Source organism: Lineus longissimus, chromosome 1, assembly GCF_910592395.1.
Source record: "Lineus longissimus chromosome 1, tnLinLong1.2, whole genome shotgun sequence".
NCBI lineage: Eukaryota > Metazoa > Nemertea > Pilidiophora > Heteronemertea > Lineidae > Lineus > Lineus longissimus.
The window spans coordinates 27,249,263-27,275,305 of NC_088308.1; the positions used below are offsets into that span (position 1 = coordinate 27,249,263).

Sequence of the window (26,043 nt, forward strand, 5' to 3'; positions counted from 1 at the left end):
TGGAGAACCAAGTGTAGTCGGTCCAGTGTGGCTGGGGGATTGTAACATCCACACCAGATACTTTTACACCGTCTGTAGTTGTGTCCATATGTCCTTTATCCCAACAATAAGGAAAGATTAACGAAGACACTGCCAGTCAAGTGTCTGGGGTAGCTTTTGCATTTATATTGGGAGGCTCCAAAATATCTTGACCTCTTGTGGAAGGACAACCTGACTGATGTCAGTTGCAGCTACAGGATACATCTGGAGCTGGCCCGATTTCGACTTTATTTTATTGCTGTGAAATGGTGCAGCCCGAGGACGCCCCTACAGCTTTGTAATATAGGGGCCTCAACAGTGTTAATAAGGTGTCCTCCAAGGACAAGCTGCTCCCTATTCAAGGTATCAACAGGCAACAGATCGTTCTCTTACAAGGGCATGATGTACCGGAACACCCCATTGGGTGTCTCTGAAGACAAATACATGTAGGTTATTCCTTGTTGGAGACTCCCGAGGCCAAGATGTACATTTGTCCCATAAGGCAGTTTGCTGCCTCCAACAGGACAAGATGGACTGGTTATTTGGGCATCTCAAGGTTTTTCTCGATCCCCGATATACCTCCCTCTGCCTTATATTCGGGACAGTACACCTCAAGCTTAAAAGGTTAATAATCACAAGATTCTGATGGAATCAATTGGTGAATGTTAACCCCTTATCGGTTAAGATGGAACAGCAAATATCAAATGAACTACAGATATACAAAACCCATATTTTATTGAAAGCATATTAACAGAACTTTACAACTGCACAAAATTCCTTTATATCGTTTAAACGTATTCGAATCTTACAAAACTGCCTTGCAGACTGAATTCGACTTGAAATAATTCCTTCATGATGTGAACCCATCTCTGTTCCTTGGACATCTGGAATGAAACAACAACATTGATGAGACACAAAGGACAAAAATAGAACCGAAACCTCAAACATGTACTAATCATACCAAAGCACAAAGGCTCAATACTACACCAGCATGAAAGCAACAAGAAGGCATTTTCTCTTAGTGTTTTCTGTTACTGCCAAGATCAGAGTTGGTAAGGTTCAAAATCATCAATTTCATAAACACGGACCATTAGAATCATCACATCTTGGCAGACAGGTTTTAACACCCTACATTGATAAATGATTTTGGATTCCTTGCCTCCATGTAGCAACACTAGTGCAATCCATTATGAACAGCAATAAGAAAGAAACACATCACTTACAGCATGTTCTGGGCTCTTTCATCACAGCTAACGAGTCCTGCTCCAGTCTTTAAACTGGCTGAAATAAAGAAGACTTGTAATGAATTGAATGACTGAACAGCACACATTAGCTACTGAAACCAAGTACCTATGACCCAATCTCTCAACACAGTGTGAATGATAGTCTTACTGCCTCAGACAAATGCCTCGTTCCATGTGCTTCATGGCAGGTACAGACAGAAACAAGCAGAAGACAACATTTCCCAGGCATAAAACACACCACAGGAGGTTGCTGCTACAAGCTCTGTTTCACCTCAGACTCGTCATCAAAATCATCATCAGCAGGGACATGTGAAATGGAACATTAGAGACGACACTCTCAACTCGTCCGAAGTGATTTGTGACCACAGAAGCAACAGGTTATGTTGACAAGTTACAAACCATCACAACTCTGTAATATCTCGTTGTATTTAGGCCTTGAAATTTTCAACTATGAAGAGGTAACTTACCAACGAGACAGCTTCATTGAAGGATCAACTGGGTGCAGAGACCTAAAAGTAACAAACACAACTCAGTAAATCTTGAGATGACTTGCACAACATCACAGGACTTGAAATAACAAGTTCAAGCGGTACTCAGTTGGTTGATCCAGAGTCATTCCAACATAAATGTTGGTCCAGAAGTATATGTTGTCATCCTTGCACCACATGAACTACATGTACATCATTTTGAACAAGAAAGGTTTAACTACTCACATGAGGCAGAACCGAACAAGCCAACTGCCTAATCTCTCCGTCGCGTGAAGGAAATGTTGAGCCTGAAACATGTGAACAAAATATGTACTTATACAGATAATACTCTATCAGGTTCACAGGTACAGTTATTCAAACGTCTGACATTTGAATTTCATGTTTGTCAGTTCAAACTAAGAAATAGTAGTGTACAGTTTGCCTCAGACAAATGCCTCGAGTCGCATCACAGTATTGGAGAGTAGCATCACCCAGACATCAAGTTACGGCATAAAACACACCAGAACAAGACTACAACTGGGCAAGGTACAAATCCACATCAGGCTCGTCATCGGTGTCATCATCAGCATACACACTACTAGTACAGACAACCACAACAACTAAATTGACTACATCCATAACTGTATCACTAACTTTCAGAGAACAGTTCTAGCTGCAACAATTTGAAAGCCTTTCATGAATAGATAAAGACAAGCAATAAGCACATGTTCCTGACTTCGGTAACAGGGTATCCTACAATAAAGACCACCTGAGCATAGGGTCAGAAATATACTGTCCGAGCCTATTAGCACCAATGTGTTATGATGAAGACACAACGGTGACTCTAGACTCGCTTTTTGAACTTCCAAGATCTGTGTATTTTCACTTACCAATACTCCTGTACTTGGCAACCACTGTATAGGCAGAATTCACAGTTCAGTCCGAGGACCTGCCAATACAAAGGAAGAAGTCAATTTCATGAATCAGAGATGACAAAATTGACATAATACAATAGATTAGTCCTTGCTCAGAAAATAAGGCATATCTCAGTCAAGAATTCTCAGAGACTCTAGTCCGATTTACCTTTTATTCATCACAGCAGGTCAAATATACAATATGTCCATTTTAAATAACTATTCAATTCACAAGATAAGCTAATGTTCCAGACTTCGGTAACAGAGTATCCTATGATAAAGATAATCTGAGCATAGAGTTGGAATTTACTGTCCGAGCCTATTAGCACCAATGTGTTATGATGAAGACACAACGGTGACTCTAGACTCGCATCAAATTAAACACCATTTTGCACTAGTTTCTGTTATTCATATTGTAAATGACAATAGTCAAGTGGCACGTACAAAATTTACTTTTGTATCCATCGACAGGCCCATAGCAATGGTTTCATCATAACAATGGGTTTTAAAATGGATTATTTATCTGCCCTCATTATGAAATACTACCCAAATATAGTTATTTAGGGCAGTAGCGTTGATGAGGGTTAGAGTTATAAGAAATTATTTCAGATGAGAAAGAATCATGTCCGTCGACAGGCCCATGGCAATGTATTTATCACAACCAAGGGTTTTAAAACGGATGCCGTTTATATCTCCTTTAATTGAATACCGTTATACCATTCATAGCAGTAGCGTTGTAAAGGAAAAGGACAGATAAGCTTGGATCAATCGTTTTCTACCCTCATTATAATGGTAAATGCTTACCGACTATGTGCCTTGCATTTTTGCAAAGATGTCACGAATCAGAGTTCAATTCGCCAGCTATTGAACAGGACCTGAAAAAAAGTTGCATGGGTAAAGTAAAGATTTACAAATCCTCAGGATATGTTGAGAAGAGAGCACTCGAGAATAAACTGCATGGGTACTCATTTTAAGCCAGCAAAAGGCTAATACCCACAGTATCACAGATGATATCATGAGGTCAGACAGCCAAGGATGTAACTACATGGAGTATTCAGGTTTAGTCGCGAAACCAATCCTTGTTCATCATCATCCCACATTTCATTCGAACTTGTATGTAACCAGAAAAGACATGGCAGCCTTCAGAAAGCTCGAAATGGTGATATCCAGAGGATCTTGGCCAATGCTTGTTTTGCTCTGGCCATCTCATGACAAACTCTTACTCAAAATCAGGACCAGAATTACCGTATTTTCCGGATTATCCCCCGCACTGCCCTATGACCCGCACCCCCTTTGACCATTACCTAAAGCCACGCAAGACCCGCACCTGATTATGACCCGCACTGCTCCAAGACCCGCATTCTCCAAAAATAGTAAGCCATTCATTGATGTTGACATCCTAGAACCGCCATGTTTTTTTTAATTGTTAACCAAAGTGGATCAATTCCAGCATGGCCGTAACTATTTTCCCTAGCGGAGACATCACAAACTATGCGATCATGGCGGAAATATTGGTTGAAAACAATGCGAAAACGATGGACATAAATCCTTATCAAGTAACCAGTTTGGTCCCCTTTTTTTTCTTTGGGGTTGGGGCTTATCCCTCTCAGAATCCACGCAAGACCCGCACCTTTGTATTACCCGCACCCCCACTTTTTGGGCCTGTTTGAGGGCAAAAAGCCGCGGGTCATACGCCGGAAAATACGGTAATCATCCTCTGCACAAGCTTGCTCCGCCTTGTGCACAAATATCAGAAATACTACACTAACTCATTTCTTCAACACTTCCAATTTGCATGTTTTACTCACCTTAAGCATCTTGTCAAGGAGGGTCGAGTTGGACCATAACACCACCAGATACCTGAAACCGCAAGTACAGAGATGAAAGGCCAAATTGCAGCCAGAAGTGACAGGAGCGGTCTCTTTCATAATTGATGCACTGGTCTCATATTAGCGGGGGTTATCATCATTGGACTACAGTGTAGGTAAGGGTAATAATCATTGACCAGTTCAAACAATTCAGCATCAAAGACAGATGCGATCAGCTAGGGAATAAAGTTCTAGACATTCAAGACCACAGCATGTTCAAGTATCTCCTAATGAATCTTACCTGTCAACTATTGACCATCTTACAACTACAAGACTGCCCGTTCCCTGAAACATGAAAGAGGAGCATTAGAAGATCCTGAAGTTAACAAATGCTCAATACGTCAACAGAGAAATACTGGGGCATTCAGGTGGTTGATCCAGATTCATCCTGACCGAAGTCAGTCCACTTAATGTTATCTTTTCATCACTATACCCCATGTGGCTGTGCAGTGCTGCAGCATGTCTACTTTCATGACTTTGCCAGAGTCAAGTATTCTGCAAGGAAAACAATACTTTAATATTATAGTACTGCAATAGCTTACCGATTTCTAGGGAATACAGTCCAGAGTTTATCATCTTTGCGACTTTTGATTTTCTGAAAGAAAATGCAAAATGTAGGGAAAAATGTTACCTGAAGATCGTCCACGAGTTGGCCCAGCATTTCCATACAGGTTTACCTGCGGGTCTTTTTCTTAGATGCAACAAGGCAAGCAGTCATATTCTAGGTGATTTTATCTACATTTGTAGATTAAGCATTGCAGGATTTAATCATTAGCTTGCCGAAACTAGGAGGGGGAGATGGGAGGCTAATTTCAATATTGTCATGTCAAAGACATTGCCTGGACTTTCTATAATAGACTTTTTTTTTGAAGAAGGTTGTTTGGGCAAGGAATTGTCCGAGTTAATGGAGTCGGCTAATTTTACGCACATGGTTTCAAACGGCTGCATGCATTGCCGATCTCAATCAGTGCATGCAGTGCACGAGCGCGGGCATGGACATAATACAGTAGGCTACACAAATTCCCACGTGGCCAGTCAAAGAACTTGAAAATTCCTTCACGATGGACATTCGAATTAAATTCAGCAATGCCATAGTCATAACTAACTGTTTTATTTAACAAATTACATAAAAAGAACGTCGGAATGTTGGGATAAAATACTGAAAAATCAGAGAACACCCACCACAACCGCCATGAACCGTGCCGCAGCCGCAAATGCCGTCTCTTCCACCCACGTGCCAAGTGTCAAGGTCGAATTTGATTTTCGAATGAAATGTAAAATAGCGGAAATTTTTAGATAGATGACACGTAGCCTCCGTAATATTTATCATATATTCTTGTGCTCATGATTTTGCATATTTAAAAATTGCTTGAAAAAAACTTAGAAAAATGATTGGGTCAAGGTCACTTTTTGGTGACCTCTGACATGTCTGACCGCATTTTGTTACCTTCGAGGGATGTCGGAGTTGTGCAAGAAGTTCATATCGTGGGACATGCGAATTAGCCACGATCCGCTTACACCAACAATAAACTAACCAAGTCCACACATGCGCATTCGAATTTCTGGCGAAAAGGGAACTCATGAGCTAATGATGGCGTCACCTATTGTAACGAGAAGAACTCCGACATCCCTCAATGTGTACATCGAGGATGAAAGAAATCACTCTCCATGACCTCTGACCCCAAAGGAAAGTGTTGAGAAAACTTTTTTGTAGTGAATAAAAGTTATTTTTCTGCTAAACTAAAGCGCTATTCTACTAGTTTTCATGGCTGAAGGAAGGTATTTATATCCTTTACTAGTTTTGCTGGTTTTAGTACGTTTGCTTTTTGTTATTTGACATGAAAAAAGAAAGGAAATGGGAAAATCTGGAAAACTGACCACCACAGCACAGGGTGTTTCACAAAAAAATCCCTAGAAATTAGCTCTACCCTTCAATTGGCGCATTCGTCGTCACCTGCTATAATGCCATTGCCTGTAATTGTAAGCCCGATATCAGTTATTTGCCTCATGACTTTGCCAAGAGATGTCACTTGTGGCTGTGCTGTTTATAAAAGTGTTTTGTGGAGTTAGCTCGGACAAAGCTCATGACTGAGTCAAGAGGCAAATCACTGACATCATGACATCGGGTTTACAATTACAGGATATATAAATATTTTGTTTTAACATTAAAAAATCAATATATGAAGTTTTCAAGAGTCGCATAGCGGCATAGGCTACACCATCTAATGTTGGGCCTACTTGACAAAATTAATATCAATCATCTAATCTTAGTTGCTGGATTCTGCCATCTGACTGACTTCCAAGCTTCTTCTGATAATCAAGTTTAGTTATTTACTTTTTGGAGTATTATCAATATTAGATGATGATTATCATCAGTAGTCATTTTAGCAGTTGTAAATTAGAGGGGGTATTCATCTGTACCTTCTGCTACAGCCCCATGCATCCTCACAAGCACAAACACAAAGCCTATTGCCAGATATTACATGAGTCTACTGTATATTGCTGGTTCCAGATGATAATAGATACTACTTCAGATGTACTTGAGGTGCACGATAAATGTACATGACAGACACGAAAAAATGCAGATGTTCATGCATGTGATGAGTTTTGCATTATTCACAGCCTTGCCCAATTATTTAACACTTGTCAGCCTAGTTTCCCACACATCTATTGATTTTTTGTTGCCAAATTTTAGATAGCGAGTTGTCTGTGTTGCAACATGCCATGGGTCTTGAAGTGTGTATTGTGCGTCAGTATCGGAACGTTTAAATGTACTTGTGAATACACACATGGTGATATAACAAACTGTTTAAAGTCAGAATCCCATTTCCCTTGATATACCAGCTCCTATTTGCACAATCCTAGTGTGCGTGTGTTGGTTAATTTTGTGGTAAGTGGGTTACCATCTTACATATATTTGGATTTGCCTCGGTCTTTTTTGCATCTCATTCTCAATGTTTTCACTTTGTTTGATATTGGGTTGTTTCAACCCATTCATTTTTAAGGATGATCTTTACATCCTGATAACACTATGTAAGACATCAAACTTCTAAGTTTAGCAGTCTTTGAAGTTGTGCAAGAAAAAGCAAAACATATGTTCAGTTCATTTAATTGAAAATTGCCTTTGAAACAGTTTTTTTTCTTCTTCTAAATCTACTATTAAAACTATTGTTGTTTTCGAAACAGAAGATTAAGTAACTATTAATCCTGAAGATAACCTTTTTGAAGAAATGTGGAAAATTATCCATTCTCTTATGGGTCACCCACTTTAGGGGTTGTAATTGTATAATGTATTGTCATCTCATTGTAATAATCTTTCTAGTTCAACTATAAAATTTTAGGAATTTACTCTTGTGTATTGGTTTAGGTCTATAATTAATTTTGGCTGTACTGAGGTTTCACTGTACTCTACTACACTTGTATGTTTCCCAGATGGTACAATACAATTCGTGCAGGAACCCAGTTGTATTCATTGTGAAATGATACTTGTACTGAATCAATATCCTTGTTACTTCAGCTTTGAAGTGTTTCCCTGGAGCACTGCAAGCCTGGCCCAACAAGTATCTCACTTGGTAAGCATTGTTGATTGTAATTTGTATTGTAAGACTGGGATGAATGCATACCATTAAATATTCATAATACATTTTTGCACAGCTGTTTATGAAATCATGTGTATGGTGATACTGCGACTAATACTGCTTTGCCATTTACAGTATCACGTTGACATTGTATGGAAATATTTCCGCTTTTTGGATATAGGATATTCTCATTTACTTTTGTTGTCCTCCTTTATTTACCTTGCATATTAGGATTGGTGTAACAATTTGGCTAGCTCAGAAAGATGCTTAGTTTTATTGCTGCATTGAAATGCATACAGTTTTATAATTTTCTCTTCTTTTACTTCAGTTTACTAGCATAGCATTGGTGATTGTGCTGTTTTTCAACCAAAAAGGTTGACCTTTCTCTGGTAAGTTTAAATCTTTTATATTGTCCTTTCCAATTAAGGTATGAAAAATGTTACCTTTCTGTGATTGAATATGATTGTGTTTCTTTTGTCATGGTTGTTGCTACCATACAGCACAATTCCTATTTGAAATATGTGTTATGTTTCTAACTCTTGTACATAGATCTGCCGATCAAATTATGCCGTGCTAACTTTCAATTCCATGATATAAACCTTAGAAGAATCAGAATTTTCCATTAGGTTTTCTTGTTCATTATGAATTTTGTGAATGCAAATAGTTCTGATAAATTCTCATCACACAGTATCATAGGTAATTGCCATTTCCAACTGATTCAAGGTCACACAAACGTAAACACGGAACTCAGTGGCATTTTTTAAAGGCAAGGCAGAGGGGTTTGTATCAACCTTCAAATAATTTGAAAGGAAAATTTCACTGAATAAGTGTAGGTGATCAACGATGATCATGTCAAGATGACTTCCCCTGTAACTTTTGTGCTCAGGTGATGTCAGGAATGGAAAAGTAGGCAAAGAATAATATCCTTTAAATTGGACTGTCTATATAAAAGATTTATTGCAATATACGTCAGTCTGGATCAAATAGAGATATTTTATCACTGGATATGCGCAGTGGAATTCTCAACGCGTGAATAAGACTTTGCAGCTGCAAATGAAGCCAGAATTTAAAGTCAGTTTATCACTTTATGCCGATAAACACCTTGCTTCTTCTTCTCGATTGACTTTTATGAACTGAATATTAACTCGGCTGGAAAGACGAAATCATTCATGTTGAGTTAATTAGCTGAATTTCCGTGCAGGATGTCAGCTGTTTTCTTACAGAATTTATGAGATGCATGATGCTGTCAGTTGTACTTTATGAAGATCTTCACTACTCCTCCCTCGTTATTCTGTTGTGCTTTTTGTACCATTTGTACTTGGTTGCGTAAATCAAAAATGACGTATTCTTTTGGAAAGGATGCAAAAACACTGAACAAGATTTCATATTGAGCCCTGTTGCAGGTTGCATAAATCAAAAATGACATATTCTTTTGAAAAGGATGCAAAAACGCTGATCAGGATTTCATATTGAGCCCTGTTGCATGTTTGGTAAGTTAGTGAATTCATATTATACGGGCGTTAACCGGTCTATGACAGTCGTCTAAAATCGTTGATATCAAATATCCACTGATGGCATATTGAGCCCTTGTTGATTAGAATAGAACATGACGACGTGACAGTACTTTTCTGTCGCTTTGCGACGGAAATTTCTTTACAGTCTTTACAGAAAAACGATTATCAACATTGATTTGATCTAAATGAAGTTCATCCTCGGGGTATTATCCGCTGAACTGGAAGTCATTCAATCATTTACAAACAAAAGACTCTTGATAGATTGCACGGCCTGTAATTTTCTGGTTATCACAGGTGCCTCACTCCTACCCGGACATCAAATATCTAATTCGTCTCCGATTCACGCCCACACCCATTCTCATCGTTAGAGCCAAATGATCGAAGTATCTTGTCGTCTATTTGGGTCCTTTTTAGGGTTGTTGGGTCTCAGCTGTTTGTAATATCAATATGTATTACTTTCATGTTCAACTTCTGATTTATTGTGAAATGTAATAATTTTGTTGTCTCGCTTGTGATTCCCGGGGAATATTGGTGAATATATTGCATTTATCGATTCTCTTTCAATTCCTGTGTCACTGTTGTTTATGCTCGCATGATTTTAGTGAAACAAGTGATCTGATCCGTTTCTGCTCATAGAAAAAAAGTATTGATATTGAGTTGGGAGCTGAGCGTCAACTTAAATGACATTTTTAGGTCTCGAAATAAAATTTGGTGGATTGTTACATAATGCCTGAGGAGGTTGAGACCCGTTGTAGCTTCAACTGTAGTGCTGAGACCTGCCAGTGCAGTGTTAATTCCTTAGACCTAAAAGTCAGAGAAAGAAAGGACTGGACAGAGTCGGCCTTTTGAAATGTCGAGCCTCAAAGGCATCCTGCTGATCAATCGATCACTTTTTGATATTGCCCTCTATTCAAACTGTTTTTCTGTTCGCCACAGGTGGCGTCTGATGATTAAAATTTGAGGTTGTACTTGTAAACTGCCTCGGTTCGAAAAGGTCTCAGTGTCTTTTCTATCAAAATCTGACAGCTTGCTTTGGTCTCCTGGGTGGTGGGCTGCTTGAGGCACAATTGTGCTAAAGAGCTCATTAGATGTCTTGGGACACTCATTCCTCCCAGCTCTGGGCATGCATGAAAAACTGTAAACTCCATCTCCTCTTGTGAATACTGCACAGACAGGCTGCTGAGCAGGTTTTTGTTGGGTGAATATACATCTACAATAAAGCACATGAAATTGAGACTAGAGTACTAGAGAATAAATAACCTTCATATTTCTCCTTTTTTTGGCTTCTCAATTTCTGTGCAATAAATTATTAGTCATTGTTTCAAAGTGCTGGAGTTATGCTTCAGTGTGATCACACTCACAGCTAATGTATACTAATGGACTTTCATGTGCCCATCACATCATTTCCTACGAAATATTGCTTTTACATTGAGTGTATTTACTGAGGGAAGCAGACAGAAATGTTCAAATAATCTAAATTGATCATGAGCTTTCTATCAATAAATATAGCGTCCCTGTGGTAGAACAGCTAGACTATCATATCTTGCTGAAAGAAAGTCTGTTGTCGTACACTAAATCTTAGAGTAACCAACTTTTAGGCCGGTTATACTCTAAGACTAATATTGAAGGGGGTCTGACTGAATGTTCTCGTCAGAAGGAATAGTGCATCCATTCTGCAGACTTTGTGTCTCGAGGCATATCCCCTCACATTCAGGTTTAAAGAGACAGCGCAAGGTCTTTCGCGAATTTCGGCTTTCCTTATTATAAGGTTAACTATGGATAGAACAAAGCCTACAAGTTAGCAGGGGCTTGGTTAACTATGGGTAGAACAAAGCCTACAAGTTAGCAGGGGCTTGGTTAACTATGGATAGAACAAAGCCTACAAGTTAGCAGGGGCTTGGTTAACTATGGATAGAACAAAGCCTACAAGTTAGCAGGGGCTTGGTTAACTATGGATAGAACGAAGCCTACAAGTTAGCAGGGGCTGCTAGTGCGTTGATCTGCATCCCAGAGCAGCCGATGTACCATTAACCAAGGCTAACACCTGCGCAAAGGAAAAGCACCAGTGTGGTTAACAGAGTTAACAGTATGACCAAAAGTGTAACGAAATTTCTCTCAAATCAGTTCTGGCTCTATAATGCACAGAGTATTATTCTTACAGTTCATCTGTAACTGTTCCAGACGATTGCTAAGATGCCTGCCACGGCTATCTTTGGAACTGAACCAAGAAAAGCAAGATGTAAATGGAAGTCCTGTGTCACCAACCAACAGCCCTAAAAGACTCCCAGAAGGTCTTATGCTGCTGAAATAGTACATGGTTTGCTGCTCAAGTTTGATTGTATGTCCTTGTGATTTATAATCCGTCAGAGTCAAATGGTCCTTGAGGACGCCTTCTTTCCACACTGATCAATAAAAGTCATGAATACAATGTTTGTTGATTTTCGGAGTGCCGAGGGGACGGAGTCAATACTGTTGTTGATATGAAAATGAAACATTGAGAGTCTTGCTTTGTTAGAAGTAGGTTTGAGCGAGAGTCTAATTTAAGGTCATATGAACTCAGAAAATTCTGTAGAGACCAGACAGCTGAATTGCTGAGCTTTTCAGTGATACTTGCGGTAACTTGACCTTCCCTGCTGCATCTTTTACTGAGTTGAACCACAGTCTGTTGTATATAACAAAGGCTTTGAAGCTTGTCTGTTGTTACCTGACCATTTTGATAGAGCTTTCAGTAAAAAGTTGCAGGCTAAAACTAGGTCAATTTGTCCCACTTTTGGTAAACTAGGTCAAGTGTCATGAATCTGGATTTGTTTGCATCTGATGATGTCTGCAACAGGGTGACCAAATGACCCTCTTGTATTGTACCCATAAAGTCTGCATCACATGGATATATGCAGTTATAAGAACTATGTATGTAGCTCTGAGTTCTCGTTAAAGAGGCACCCCAGATCAGTTATGCTGGTGCTCTTTTGCACCCATGATAAAACACTTGACAGCTGTAAATTGAATCAATTATTAAAGCTTAACGCCATGAAACCAATTACCAGATGTCAGGGAATCATTGTAAATCAATCAAATGGATGAAAGAAATCTCTTATTGATGTTTCAACTATCAAATGTAACCAGCGGAATAAAATCAGTAATGGAAATTTAAGAAATGTTGACGAGTGAAGTTGTATCTATTGAATGGAACAGAACCGTGAGAAACCTTTATGACACACATCCTCATAATCGGACTTGTCTATTGTGTGTAACCCACGGCCTGCTTTCCTTGACAAAGTACCCAGACGGTGCTGGTCCCGTTGGGTTAGATACACTCACATTACGATCTCTGACTCAGTGATGAATCGGCGCTCGACGAGGATGCTTCGCTGTGTGTATCAGTAGCGGATCTGCTACCTTAGTCAAACAGTTCGAGGAAATAGAGGTTTTCTTAGTTAATAGAGACAAAATACACAATATGGGATACCCTCTTAGTATTAAGTGGGAAGTATAGTGTTGTCGTAAGGATTGTGATATATTTTTATGGATTCCTATTGCAACATTCTAACATACATTTGTATTTAAACTCAAGAGGATAGTTGATATCATGACGCAAGTATGTATTTTTATTCTCTACTTCTCCTCTTTGAAATTTACAAACTTTAGTGTGCTCATTTACATCAGAATGAGGATCTGCATGTTTCTCGGCCGGCTTTTTTCCACCCCTGACCTAGGGACAGGTGAAGATCCTCATAGTGCACCAGCCTTATGCATTGGTAAGCTTAACCTGCTACATGTATCCAAATCCCGACCACCAAGGTTTTAGCATCTCATCAAAATTTAAGATTTACCCGGCAACGTTTAAAGGGAGTATACATGTAGACCATGAGGTTCGGGATGGCTAATCTGGGTGAGACATGTTGCCACCCGATAGCGATTTCCTGTGTTTTGGCCTGGGTCTATTAGAAAACCAGGTCCAGGAGAAAGTCTATGTAGTTCTTATACTTTGGTAATATGTACGTAGGCCTGTGGTTTGATTTCTTCACTCAGGTTTAGGTATAATTAGGCTTGCCAGGTTTGTATAGGCAATATCAAGACTGTAGTGTAATACTTGGCAATGTGCTACTTATATCTTCCATTATCTATGGCTTTATTTTCCACTTGCTATGAAAACACTATGTAATAGCCAATATCAAGGCTCTTGATACTTGGCAATACATGTATACTACATGTATCTTCTGTGGCTTGATATTCTCTACATTGGCTATCGCTTCTCAGTCATGACATTGACAACAGCTGTGATGAATCTCAGGAATAGGGACGATATGATGCCTCATATCTATTTGAGAGAAACAAGTTCCCAATACCGCAGGAAATATTAAATCTGTCTGCATATCAAATCTTGTGAAAAGAAAACATCATTTCTAGATCCATATTCCACTTGCAATATTTTCCCAATCAGTCTTTATTTGTCAATGGCCTCAACATATCAAATTGATCTGCTCACGAATGGTGTGGTTGATATCACTCTGGGCGTCAATATGTGCTGTTTCAATTGATGTTTTCCTTGACTTGACAATTCACTGCCAGTCCCTCCTTGGCCGTGTAATGGAGGAAATAAAGAGGCATTTATCATTTCAGTAAACAATGGCACTGAATCCTTCAGTCAGGTCAGTTAAGAATGGAGATTTTCTCAGCCTATTTCTTCTTTGAACTCGACGCTGACAACAAGAGCAGATCAATTCTGCTTGAATAGTGAGTGCATGATCCTATCAAATCAGTAGGTCACTCCACAACAAAGGTGCTGGTGCCATCTGTAACTTTGTATTAATGATATAATGTACCTTTGAAACATCAAGCAAAAGGCGACACTTTGCTGATAAATCACAATCAAGAATTCGATACTTCAGCCTATTCAAAACAGCCTATTCATCTGTGCTTCAGCCATGTCACTGCCATGTCAACATATGCGATTATTCTTTTCTGTCCACTGTTTTGTTTGAACTTGTGTTCTCTAGTGCATAAGTATATAACATTTCCAAATAACTTCTGCTGTCCGGTATGACTATTAGGGATCAGTACAGTTGTGAAACGAAAGTCACACCCTTATTTCCTGCTTACATGACAAAACAAGAATGGATGAACCAGTCAGTTTTCAAATGTCAAGCTGATCAGTGGCAGTAATGACATAGAAGATTGCAAATCAGTGACAATCAGACTTGAGACAATTAATTTCAGATTCACTTATGCAAGTATCAATTCGTGTCTTGTACCCCCCCTCCTCAAGGGTACGACACCTTATCACCCTTCAACGACATCTTAAGGCTCAAGCATCACCCTTTTTTCACCAATGCTACTTTTTCTTTCGTCAAGACATCACCATCAACAATATATCAGTTATCACCATCATATAAAGTAACCGGACTAATTTTACTGGGTAAGGCTGTATGTTCGACAAGACATCGACACATTAGCATCCTTATTCTTTCCAGCTTCGCCAAATTTTCACTAAAGGAAAAATAAATACTACTCAAGCATCGGCAAAGATTAGTGGTGATAGCTTAACTACCCTTGAGGAGGGGGGGGGGGGGGGTACAAGAAACGAATTGATACTTGCATTAATCACACCCTATCGTCTGATATCACATTGTTCTGTAATGTGTTGAAATAACAGTTGGAAATGTCCTGATATAGATGCTATCTAAGGTTGACATGTCTGAGGTTGGACCACCTCACCATGATGTCAATTTCACTCTCACCCAGGATGAAGACAATGCAGAAACTGTGCACACGTGAGATATAGGACAACTTTACTCTAATCGAGAAAAAAAACCCTACAGAGGTTAGAAAATAGCGTTTGCAACAGATGAATTCTCTTATTCTCATAATAGACATTCTGACATAACTGCCACACAAAACCGACTTATTATTTTACTTATTAATCATGATATTCTATACAGTGTGGATATAATTGCATAACTTATGTTGTTTGGTTATTTGTCAACGGGTAGTTTTCTATTCTGGTCATTAGATGTTTTATTATTCTGAATTATGCATTCATTGACTTCGATAATATGTTTTCTGAAACAAATATTGTCAGCTATTCTTGTGTCAGAAAACCTATTACATGTAGTCAAATAATGAGCCAATTATGATTAGGTTTCTATTTATAATATTACCAATTTGAAAAGTTGATAAAGTGAGGTGCACTTTTAAAAACATTATAACTCTTCTCGCTAGTTGTCCAAAACATGTTTTAAAGTCTCTCTTAGTCTTATTTGCCATTCTTTGAGGAAAAATTTAGCATGAAAACATATTTTCAGTGACATTTTGTAGCCACATACAGGGGGTCCTACTGCCAGTTAACTGCATGGTTCCCAAGTGAGACATCAACTCATGATGAATTGGAAGTACACAAGTATTAAAGTAATCACATTATTTCTCGTTGTATTATACCCCTGGGAAGGTGCCACACTTTTCATTTGATTATTCGATTTCCTATCAAATATGACCCTCTTACGTCACGCTCAATCAAATCAGGGTCGGTGATTTATTGCTACGCAGGGACATTGATATTGCTGATATAGAGAGTGGCTGTCATGTTTGGTAGCTAGGATGCCCAAATTAGGCTACCCGGTAAGTTATAGCCTGGTGGTGTCAGTTATGACCATCTATTATTATGCTCTGCCCATCCTTGGACTTGTCATGTTATTTTTGGTTTTCTGATGTCCATCTGTTCAACAATCAATGTGAAGTATTTGATTAATCTTTGCAGAAAGCAGTATCTTTTAACCAATCTTGACGTTTCATGGCTTCTGAAGCCATTTCATCAGAAGAAGTCTGATGATTTGCAGGAAATGTTTGCTATGTCAAAAGTTGGCCAATTTGCTCCTGTTCTAGAATACCTTTCAATTTTCTGGTAATCAGGACCCGCCCTTCTCTAGTTGCTCCTATCCTATCAAAGGGACTCTTCATGAAAAAAGTGATTATTGATTGTCTCTAGTGTCCAGGAAATGTGAACCTGTAGTTGCTATTGACACTGTCCTATATATACCATTTTGTGTTTATCTGCTCCTTTGTACCTATTAGGTAATGATTTTGTGTTCTTCATTTGCGTGCTGTAACATCTGCTTGACCTCTGTCATTCTCATTATGTCCATCGAGCCCTACAGGATTGAGACAAATGGGGATTGAGACAAAAATCAATGCTACCAGTAAAAAGATGATGATGATATCAACTAGATGATTGGGTCATTCCTGTTTGCTCACCTTAGTCGTGGAGTGGGGGGTCGGGGGATTGCATGATACTTGTGTAGACCTTTGAGTTGAGTTTCATTCAAACATGATCAGGGATATTGCTGTTATTTTATTGACAAGCTTCTCCAACATGACGATTAGCTCATGGTCGTAATCAGCAGAAGAGGGGAGGCAGTCGTCACTGGTGTTTATGTTCCCTTCCAAAGAAAGCCAGTTGCTTTCCCCTCGTATTTACCATCCAGTTCTCTTAAAAAAAGGTGCTTGAGCTCGACTGTTGAAAACAGAACATAACAGTCTCGCAGCTATGTGTTACATTACAAATTGGTTATCCAAGTAAGATAGGTTACTAATAAATCATTTCATCTAATCCTCAAAGAGCTTCATGCAAACTGGAATGTCGGTGCTCTACATACAGGGCGGTCAGAAAAAATACTCAACCATATGCATGCAATCTTTGAATTGGCTTGTTTTAAACAAGGACCTCATCACAGTATCTTCCATTGAAAATTGAAGTATCCAGGCCAGATCGGCCTTTGACAGGAAAGACAGGTTTGCATTTCCCTGTCATGATTTGACAACAATAATCCTGCTGGCCTACTTTCATGAAATGATTATAATAGGCCTACTTCAGTTCATGAAGGCATTGATTTACGTTCATATGCATGCAGGCCTATACTTGAGAGGTCATAAAAGCCACTTTGTATCATATGATCACCAGGCATGATCTCTTAAATGCTTAGTTCATCTGCGGAGAATTTGTGTCCTGTAGGATTGTGGCGATTGTGGGGATTTTATCAAGAGAGAAGCTGAAATGGAAACTTGGGTAAGCAGATTGTCAGAAATACAATCTTTTTTAGACCTACCACCAAGGTACCATTTGTTTTAAGGCCTACTTTGAATCACTGGTTCCAACATGCTAACTAAGGTACCATTGGTTTAGACCTGTTCCAAACTGCTGAGCTCAAAGCTGGCCGAGTAGTGCCTTTCTACGGCACAGTTGTATGGGGGAATTGTGATGAACCTGTAGCACCATGACACCCTCAGCTGACCAAAAACCTGAACTGTTTCGATAGGCTGTTGAAACTTGGGCATGGTATTTTTACTTAGATAGGCCTAAGACTATGTGTGTACAGGGGGACATAGCCGTAAACATATTGCAAACAACTTGAAGGCATAATCTGCTTATTCATGTGAACTTGACTGTGTAAAGTTTTTAAAGACATTTACCAAACGCCTCTTGACTTCACACTGACACAGGACATTTCCAACAGTGCATGCTTCTCCTCAACTACAAAAGTGTCCAGGAAATTTTTTAGTGGATGTGATTTTGGATGCATTCAGTGACAGACAGGTGGGTTTGATATGACACTGATGGGTTGTGGGTCACTTTAAAGAGCACTTTCATTAGATTTGGTGGTAGAATTGCATGTTCTGGTACTGGTAGAAAAACAGAACACAAACTTTTCAATGCCAGTCATTGTCTGTTCCCACAAGCCCGGAGTCGTTCATCAAGCCAAAGGAATAGTATGGGGGTTCATGCTAAGGCCATCTGGGTCTTCAAACCAAGGGATTTAACCCCTGGCCTGGCAGATAATACCCAGGACAGACTGAACTTTACAATCCGCCAGGTCAGCCGGCATAGTCGTACATGGAATATTCATATCAGGACGTGCATAGGGTCGATCTATCATTGGAAAGTAGGCAGTGAAAATCAAAATTTTTATTCTGGGGTGAAGTCAAAGCTCTCAACATGGTCTTGGAGGTTTCCTAAGGTGTCATTTCTGTCTTGTTAGTGAGGATGAGATTCACAAGTTGCCTACAAATGTAAAATGGGCTTCACATGCATGAAATTAGATTCGCTTATTGGTGTTGTACGAGTCATAGATCTTCATCTCAATTCCAATATATCAGGATTGACTGAAGACACAAAGAAGATAATCATCATTCTAGGTGCTCAAATACAGTTTTTCTGTGATTTGTCATTATTTTCCTGGTCATCAGATCTGTCAGACCTGTCACCATGCAGTTGGGTGTGGTTGATGACATTTCCTACAAAAAAATGAAATAATCAATTAAAGGCACGTCCATAAACCCTGACATTTTGAGGCAATTATGTGACATAAACTTCATTTCAATATGCTTGGATATTATTCTCCAGATATCATTCCAGTACTTGTCAGATTTCGACCTAATTCTTTGGTGGGTTCGTGGTGTATTGAAATGAGTAAAATGATTTGGCAAAACAAGTTACACATATATGTAATAGCGAAAATTGATGGCCAAAAAATCATCTCATTACTGTTACTGTGTTGCCAAACACTAGTTAATGTACGCAATAGTTGAAATTTCATGAAACCCTGGAAGAGATGACCGCAAATATTTCCAGGTATGCCAAGCTGAAACTTGGTCTAGTGATAACTTTCACACTTTACCTTACGATTTATTGATATTATCTTCAATATGGTTACATTCCTGTGGAAACATATGCTCATGATTGCACCTAACCAACGTCAGAGCTAATGAATCACTGATTAGTAGTGCCAGACCTGCTCTTCATCTTTTGATTGCCTTTCTAATCAGTGACTACTCAACCCAGGATACATCTTGCTTGGAGCAACTTTCATAATTGAGATCCAAAACTTCTTTTTCATGTATTTGCGTTTCAGATGGCTCAGGATGGAGTCACAAGACCTGTTTGAATTGAATGAACTGAATTTGGGGTCCAGCTCAGTAGCATGCAACAACAGCTCAGGTCCTGACAATGTCATTGAGAATCGCTCTTCCAGACAAGAACTTATGCAGAAGAAGATGTTTGTGTTCCAAGTGCAAGGTCTATGCTAGCATCTTCGACATCTAAGTCAGTTGATTTTGACAGTGATTGAGGTCATTTTCATTCCTGTTTCCTTACCTTCTTTACTTGCAGATTACCCCGTTAAGACTGAGCCGCCACCATTACTTCCAAAAGCAAGTACGAGTCTATCTCCGGGCGCATGCCATGGTTCCCAGTCTTTCACCATCCCATTAGAGTTGGCGACTGCAGAACTGCCCGTGCCAGCACCGGTACCCCCAATCTGATGTCAGGGACCCTCAAGTCGAGTCAGGGCTCCAAACTTGAACTCATGTCACAGGGGTCTACCCAAGGGTTCGGGTCAGAGGACTCTTTCAACGAGTTTGCCAACTACCCTGTTATGTCTCCAAACGGACCACTTCATCACCGTGATCGACAGTATTCGAAACGAATGCGTAGGCGCTTAGTTTACAAGAATGGTGAGGTGAATATCTCACATTCAAACATTAAAAAACGTAAGAGACGATACCTCGCGGATATCTTCACGACTCTTGTTGATATCAAGTGGAGATGGAACTTGTTACTGTTTATTGCAGCTTTCATTCTGAGCTGGCTGATCTTTGCTATGATCTGGTGGCTTATATGTTTCTCACATGGAGACTTTGAGAACGCTGGCAAACCGAACTGGGAACCGTGCGTAAATGACGTATTTGATTTTACGACTGCATTGTTATTCTCTATTGAGACGCAACATACGATTGGTTACGGCTCACGTCATACAACGCCGAACTGCCCGGAGGCAATCCTGGTCATGATGATGCAGTCGTGCTGTGGTGTCATCATCCAAGCCTTGATGACTGGCCTCGTCTTTGCAAAGCTTTCACGACCAAAGAAACGTGCCGAGACCTTGATGTTTAGCAAGAATGCCGTCGTATGTAAACGTGACGGTGTCATGTGCCTTTTATTCCGTGTCGGTGACATGAGGAAGTCTCATATCATTGAGGCTCACACCAGAGGGGTATTGATACGGAAGAAAATCACACGAGAAGGTGAGGTCCTACCTTTGGAACAGGTAGATGTCGACTTCGGGTTCAACGAGGGGCGTGACCGCCTGTTCTTGGTTTGGCCTGTTATTGTGGAGCACAGAATTACAGACGAGAGTCCCTTCTATGAGATGTCCATGGAGGACTTCCAAAGGGAACAATTTGAGGTGATCGTAATTCTAGAGGGTATTGTAGAGTCGACTGGGATGACCACCCAGGCTAGAAGCTCGTATCTCCCTGGGGAGATCCTCTGGGGTCATCGCTTTGAACGATTGGTCACATTCCAGAAAGAAAATGGCGAGTATCAAATAGACTATTCCCGATTTCACTCAGCAAAGCAAGTGGATATGCCACAGTGTTCGGCAAAAGAGCTGGAACTCGAGGGCGATCATTTTGTGGAGGGTGAAACGGTCGTGATGGATGATGATTCGTCATCGATAGCTTCTCGACCAGGGCAGAAGAGTCCGTATGTGTTGAAGCGTAACGGCGCCACTCAGGCCAATATTGGTATCAACGACTCCGATCGTGTGCAGCAGAGGAAGATGGGCGCTAAGGGCGATGCTGACAATGAGGAAGAGAAGGAGAAAGATGCTAAGCAGGTCACATGACACACGTGGTAGGTATCGCCCTGTACACACGTAAATTTAGGTGAAAAGAAGCCACTTCATTGCTTTTCCATTTCACTTGTTTTCATCCCCGAACAAAAAAACAGTGTTGTGCCGAAACAAACAGTTGGGGAAACCACTTTACAAGGTTCTACCTGAAGTCAGAAAGTGTTACTCGATATAGCGCTGCACCCCAAGGAATCCAGATAGGTTCTGATGGATTTCTCTGTTGTTTTGTTATTGTTAATCTATGGTGAAGTGCAAGTGTAACCAAGATGTAATCCTCTTTTCTTTGAAGTAACTTTTCACCTCGCGTTAAGAACCGACCCATCACAGTTACATGTATCATAATGCAAGGTAGATAACCAAATCTGACGTGTGCTTGAACAAGTGAGTCATTGATACCTGTTAATAAATCAAGAAGGTCAAGTGCCGTACACAAGGATAAAATATATCTAATCTAAAGAGTAACAGTATACCGTAACATATATTGCATTGTCTTCCTTTCAGAATGGTCTAGGCGGATTCTTCAGCACCAGATTTGCTCAACAAACCAAAATCAAGGAGATATGACAATGCTCAGGATTTCGGTCAAACAAGTGGTGCCACCTATGATCAGCGCTAGGACTAACTGCCAGACCTTGGATTGCTTGCGGATCACTGCAGTTTCGTACATTGGGAATGTATTGGACTTGCATTTTTTCTCATGTCTACAGTGTTCACTTGCGTAGGTCACATAACAAGATAATAAAGTTGAAAACACTGATAAAATCCATTGGGAATGATTGACGACAATTAACTGCCTTTTAAACAATAATATTGCAGTTATTTTATTGATTAATATTTTAATGTTTATTCTATAATCCTCAAGGTATAGAAATGCTTTAATCATGGATATTCTGAAATTATTTTGAAAAAGATTCAAGATGGCATTGGGATAGAACCTTGGGATGCCTACACGCAAGTGGTGTCATCTATCAGACAAAAGACTAACTGAACCTTCTTGCAGCTATTCGGTTTCTTCTGGGAGACCTGGCAGATATACATGTGGCTGTTAGGACACTTTTCACCTCTTTGTATTGAACCTGCTGTAGTTTTGTTCAGATATCAATATTTGGGACAAGGTCTGCCCTGATAAAAGTTGATCTGCAGGAGCTTAGCTGCTGGAAAGACCTATTAGTTGAGCACCATATTTGTTGTCAACTCTATAACTCATGAGTGTTCAACATAAATGTCCTTTTCCTGTTTACCCGTAATATAGCACTGCAACCATTTCACCCAGATTGGGACAGCAACCCACAAATATTTCATTTACTTCCATTTTCACTCATACTTGTGATTCTGTAAGTTGTCTGTGATTGTTGTACAATAAAACATTATGCACACTGTTTAATAACCATCAGTATTTTTTCAATTTCACAGAAGTGTTCATTATATCGCATTAAGACTTTTCTTGTGAGGGTGCCTCGGCCCTGTTTGACCCTCTATGTAAATGCCTAATACATGTTTTATTTCGGATCAGTGCCTCAAGGTTTCTGGTCAGAGGTTTTAGAATAGGCATGATGTTTTCCTAATCATTGTGAGAGATTTCCATTCTATGGTCAGGTCAATAGCATTTGATCTCATTTCTTTGTGTGCCTTTACAATACAATACTTCACTTATTTGATTGTATGAAATTTGTGCACATTTCGGAAGGATGTATAAAGTTATATCTATGCACCATTGGTTTTCTTCTAATTGTCCAACCATTCCATAGAATATCACAGTATTCTGCCCATATTGGCCAGGGAAAGTTTGTATTGCTGTTAGCTATAGATATGCTTGACCCCTCAATACGACAGATACATTTCGAGGTGACATTTTCAATGTAATTTTCTCAGCCTTGAAAGGGTGATTTCACTCTCGGCTGTTTGCTCATCTACATGTAGTCCCCATCAGTCCTTTAGTTTTTTTAAGGCAACTCAGACAGAAAGTCAGAAGTTGATGTCTAGATGAATGGAAAGAGAGTTCTTGTATCCCTAAATCACTGTGCAATAGGAGCACTCGCGATTATTTAAAATAAAATGTTTTAATGAGTTTTATGATTGATCATGGTATCATTTGCAGTTTTGTCTTGTTGAAATACTGATTTTATATCATGGTCTTGGCAGTTCAACAAAACACTAGATGTTTTATCGCAATGTATCAACAGGAAGACAAACGGTTATTTAAACTTTGAAAATCTGGTAGGATTTCTATTTCTGCATGCCAAGGTGTAAATTTACTTGGTTTCTTGGTTATCTGTACACGCCAATCAAATCATGCATTACATTACTGATTAGCAGGTTTCTGGATAATTATTCTTTTATCATGATGCCATGTGGTTGAGAAGTTTTCTAGTATTTTTTGAATGAATCAGAGACTTTGAATTTTATTAACAAAAATGATATTTTACACATCTGCAATATGGTCTACTGTGTAGTGGTAGAACATTGAAGGCTGTGTCTTTCTTTCATCATCTTAAGTGTATAAGGTATTGTAAACATGTATGTAAATAATAGGGAATGATAAAATATGTAAATAAAGTTTTCATTTCTAAAAAGATGTGTTGTTCTGAGTTGCTTTGTACACTATATAATGGAGACACCCAGCTCCATCGTTTTGCCACATGGTGAGGCGGTCACAACCAGACCAATGGGGCCTAGCTGGCAGCGTCACCTTGTTGCCAAAAGGTTGAGACAGACACAAGAATATCACATCGGGCCAGACAGCCCCACTGTGTCGCTGTTAGTGTATGAGAGACAGAGACAGTCACAACAAAAGAGAATCTGGCCTACCAGTCACAACCAGACTGAAATGGGCCTGGTGTCTCCACCGTGTTGTCAAATGGGCAAGGACACAGCAAGACCACATTTGGCCTGGTAGCTCCATCAAGTTAATTGACAAAATAATGAGAGAGATGAGTCAATCACAAGCAGATCGATCGGAACTGGCTGCACCTGATTGCACCAGGACAGTCACGATGAGACAGAAATCAGCCTTGCAGCTGCAAGGCGAAACTGACAGAGGTGAGACGGTCACAACCAGACCGAATTAGGCCTGTTGGCTCCACCCGGTCGCCGACAAGAGACAATGACAAAATGTGTCCGTACTGATTGCAGTCGTCCAGGCACCATCATCCCACAAAGCTGTAGAGGTGACTGTTCACACTCTTCTATTACATACTGACAACTGCAGCATTCACAACAACATCCATGTCAGTTATACCTCAATCTTGGTACACATTCATCGGCAAAGTAGGGACTGTACCAACGATTACGACGCAGTAACATTCACTTTAAAGGTTTCTGCCAACGGTCTCGCGACAAGGTGAAAGAGGTGAGACAGACACAATCAGACCACATCAGGCCTGGCAGCCCCATCATTGCCAAAGGGGTAAAAGACAGGAGACGGTCACAGCCAGTCCGAACTGGGTCAGGCAGCTCCACCGTGTCACCGACAAGGTGAGACAGATGTGACTGTCAGAACCAGACCGAATCGAGCCTGCATCCACTGTATCGCTGACAAAGCGAGACAATCGCTGCCAGACCAAATTGGGCCTACCAGCGCCACTGTGTCGCCGTCAGTGTTAGACAGATGAGACCGTCACAACAAACAGAATCTGGCCAGTTACAACCAGACCGAATCGGACCTGGCAGCTCTACCGCACGTCGACATGGTTTGAGAGAGGAGACAGTCACAAGCAGACCAAACAGGAACTAGCTGCTTCATCCTGTCACCGACAAGGTGGGACAGAGATGAGACAGTAACTACTAGACCGAATCCGGCCTTCCAGCTCCAAAGTGTTGCTGGCAAGGGGAGACAATCAGAACGAGAGAGATATGGGTCTGGCAGCACCTCCGTTGACAAGGTGAAACAGAGATCAGACCGAATCTGGCCGGTCAGCTCCACCGTGTCGCCGACAAGAGACAATGGCACAACGTCCCTGTACTGAGCATGGGGCAGGGAAAGTGCTATGTCAAAATCTGAAATTACATACTGACCTCGGGAGCATTTTCAACCAGTTATCAAACTGTCAGCATTATTCCATTGTTGATGAGGCCATTTTCAGCTTGAGTACGGTCTCAATCTGGGGATACATTCGTTGGCAATGTCGACCAAGGCGGAGTAATAATCACTAAAGGGTTTATGCCGACTGTCGGAAGGCCCAAGATTGTAAGTGTAAACCATCATTTCTTCTGAAAAGTACATTTTGTTCGATTGCCGCCGAGGACCAGAGGGAATCAAAAATCGTTATTACGCCATTTGCCATTGTACTTGGAGACAGGAGACACAGCGATAAAGGTCCTTATTTTCCTTGTCTTCGTACGCGTAAATCAGTTATATTTCAAGTGATAATGTGATAAAAACAACCCCTGTCTCTGTCATTTCATTGAAGAAATAAGATTACTCACCACTGAAAATTAAGCAAGTCTTTCCAACATCTGGAGGAGGACAGCGTCATTAAAAGATATAATTACTGCCGAGTCAAAGAGAGATTCTCTGGGCGGTTCCGTGCAGTGGACATTGTCACAATCACATGGCAATATGAAGACCAAGTTTGCATTGAGGCATTCGCCATCGTATCATGTTCTTATTCTTCATCCGTGTGTTTGCTTGTATGGAGGATTTATTCTTCAAGGGGTATCACAGCATCAGAGAGTCTTTGTGTGCCATGCCTTGACTGGGCGTCAAAACCGTTTATTGGCCTTGTGACATTGTCTGTGGCCAACATACGGAAGCGTTAAC

The 26,043-nt window shown here is 40.2% G+C and overlaps 1 protein-coding gene and 1 long non-coding RNA gene across 4 annotated transcripts; one reads left to right on the forward strand and one right to left on the reverse strand.

The window, feature by feature from the left end:
* Positions 1–736: 736 nt before the first annotated feature.
* On the reverse strand, positions 737–5,736 carry LOC135482604 (uncharacterized). The gene is made up of 10 exons (XR_010446239.1): positions 5,694–5,736; positions 5,054–5,106; positions 4,753–4,796; positions 4,452–4,503; positions 3,448–3,518; positions 2,620–2,678; positions 1,976–2,037; positions 1,730–1,771; positions 1,242–1,299; positions 737–902 (listed from the first exon to the last, which is right to left on the reverse strand). It is a non-coding gene; the product is annotated as an uncharacterized LOC135482604 (long non-coding RNA).
* Positions 5,737–6,190: 454 nt separating this feature from the next.
* On the forward strand, positions 6,191–23,859 carry LOC135495210 (G protein-activated inward rectifier potassium channel 3-like). 3 transcript variants are annotated; one of them, XM_064783683.1, is made up of 5 exons: positions 6,191–6,290; positions 8,029–8,083; positions 8,418–8,478; positions 19,763–21,286; positions 21,786–23,859. In XM_064783683.1, exon 4 carries the CDS (start codon positions 19,830–19,832, stop codon positions 21,276–21,278), a length of 1,449 nt encoding a protein of 482 aa, XP_064639753.1. In that variant the 5' UTR covers positions 6,191–6,290; positions 8,029–8,083; positions 8,418–8,478; positions 19,763–19,829; the 3' UTR covers positions 21,279–21,286; positions 21,786–23,859. The 3 variants fall into 3 exon arrangements, with proteins under 3 accessions (XP_064639753.1, XP_064639756.1, XP_064639752.1); XM_064783686.1 differs by lacking the exons at positions 6,191–6,290; positions 8,029–8,083; positions 8,418–8,478 and adding an exon at positions 12,890–13,198; XM_064783682.1 differs by lacking the exons at positions 6,191–6,290; positions 8,029–8,083; positions 8,418–8,478 and adding an exon at positions 17,494–17,662.
* Positions 23,860–26,043: the final 2,184 nt, after the last annotated feature.

Coding starts and splice junctions, on each gene's coding strand:
- LOC135495210 (XM_064783683.1), top strand. CDS start 19,830: ATGCCATGGTTCCCAGTCTTTCACCATCCCATTAGAGTTGGCGACTGC.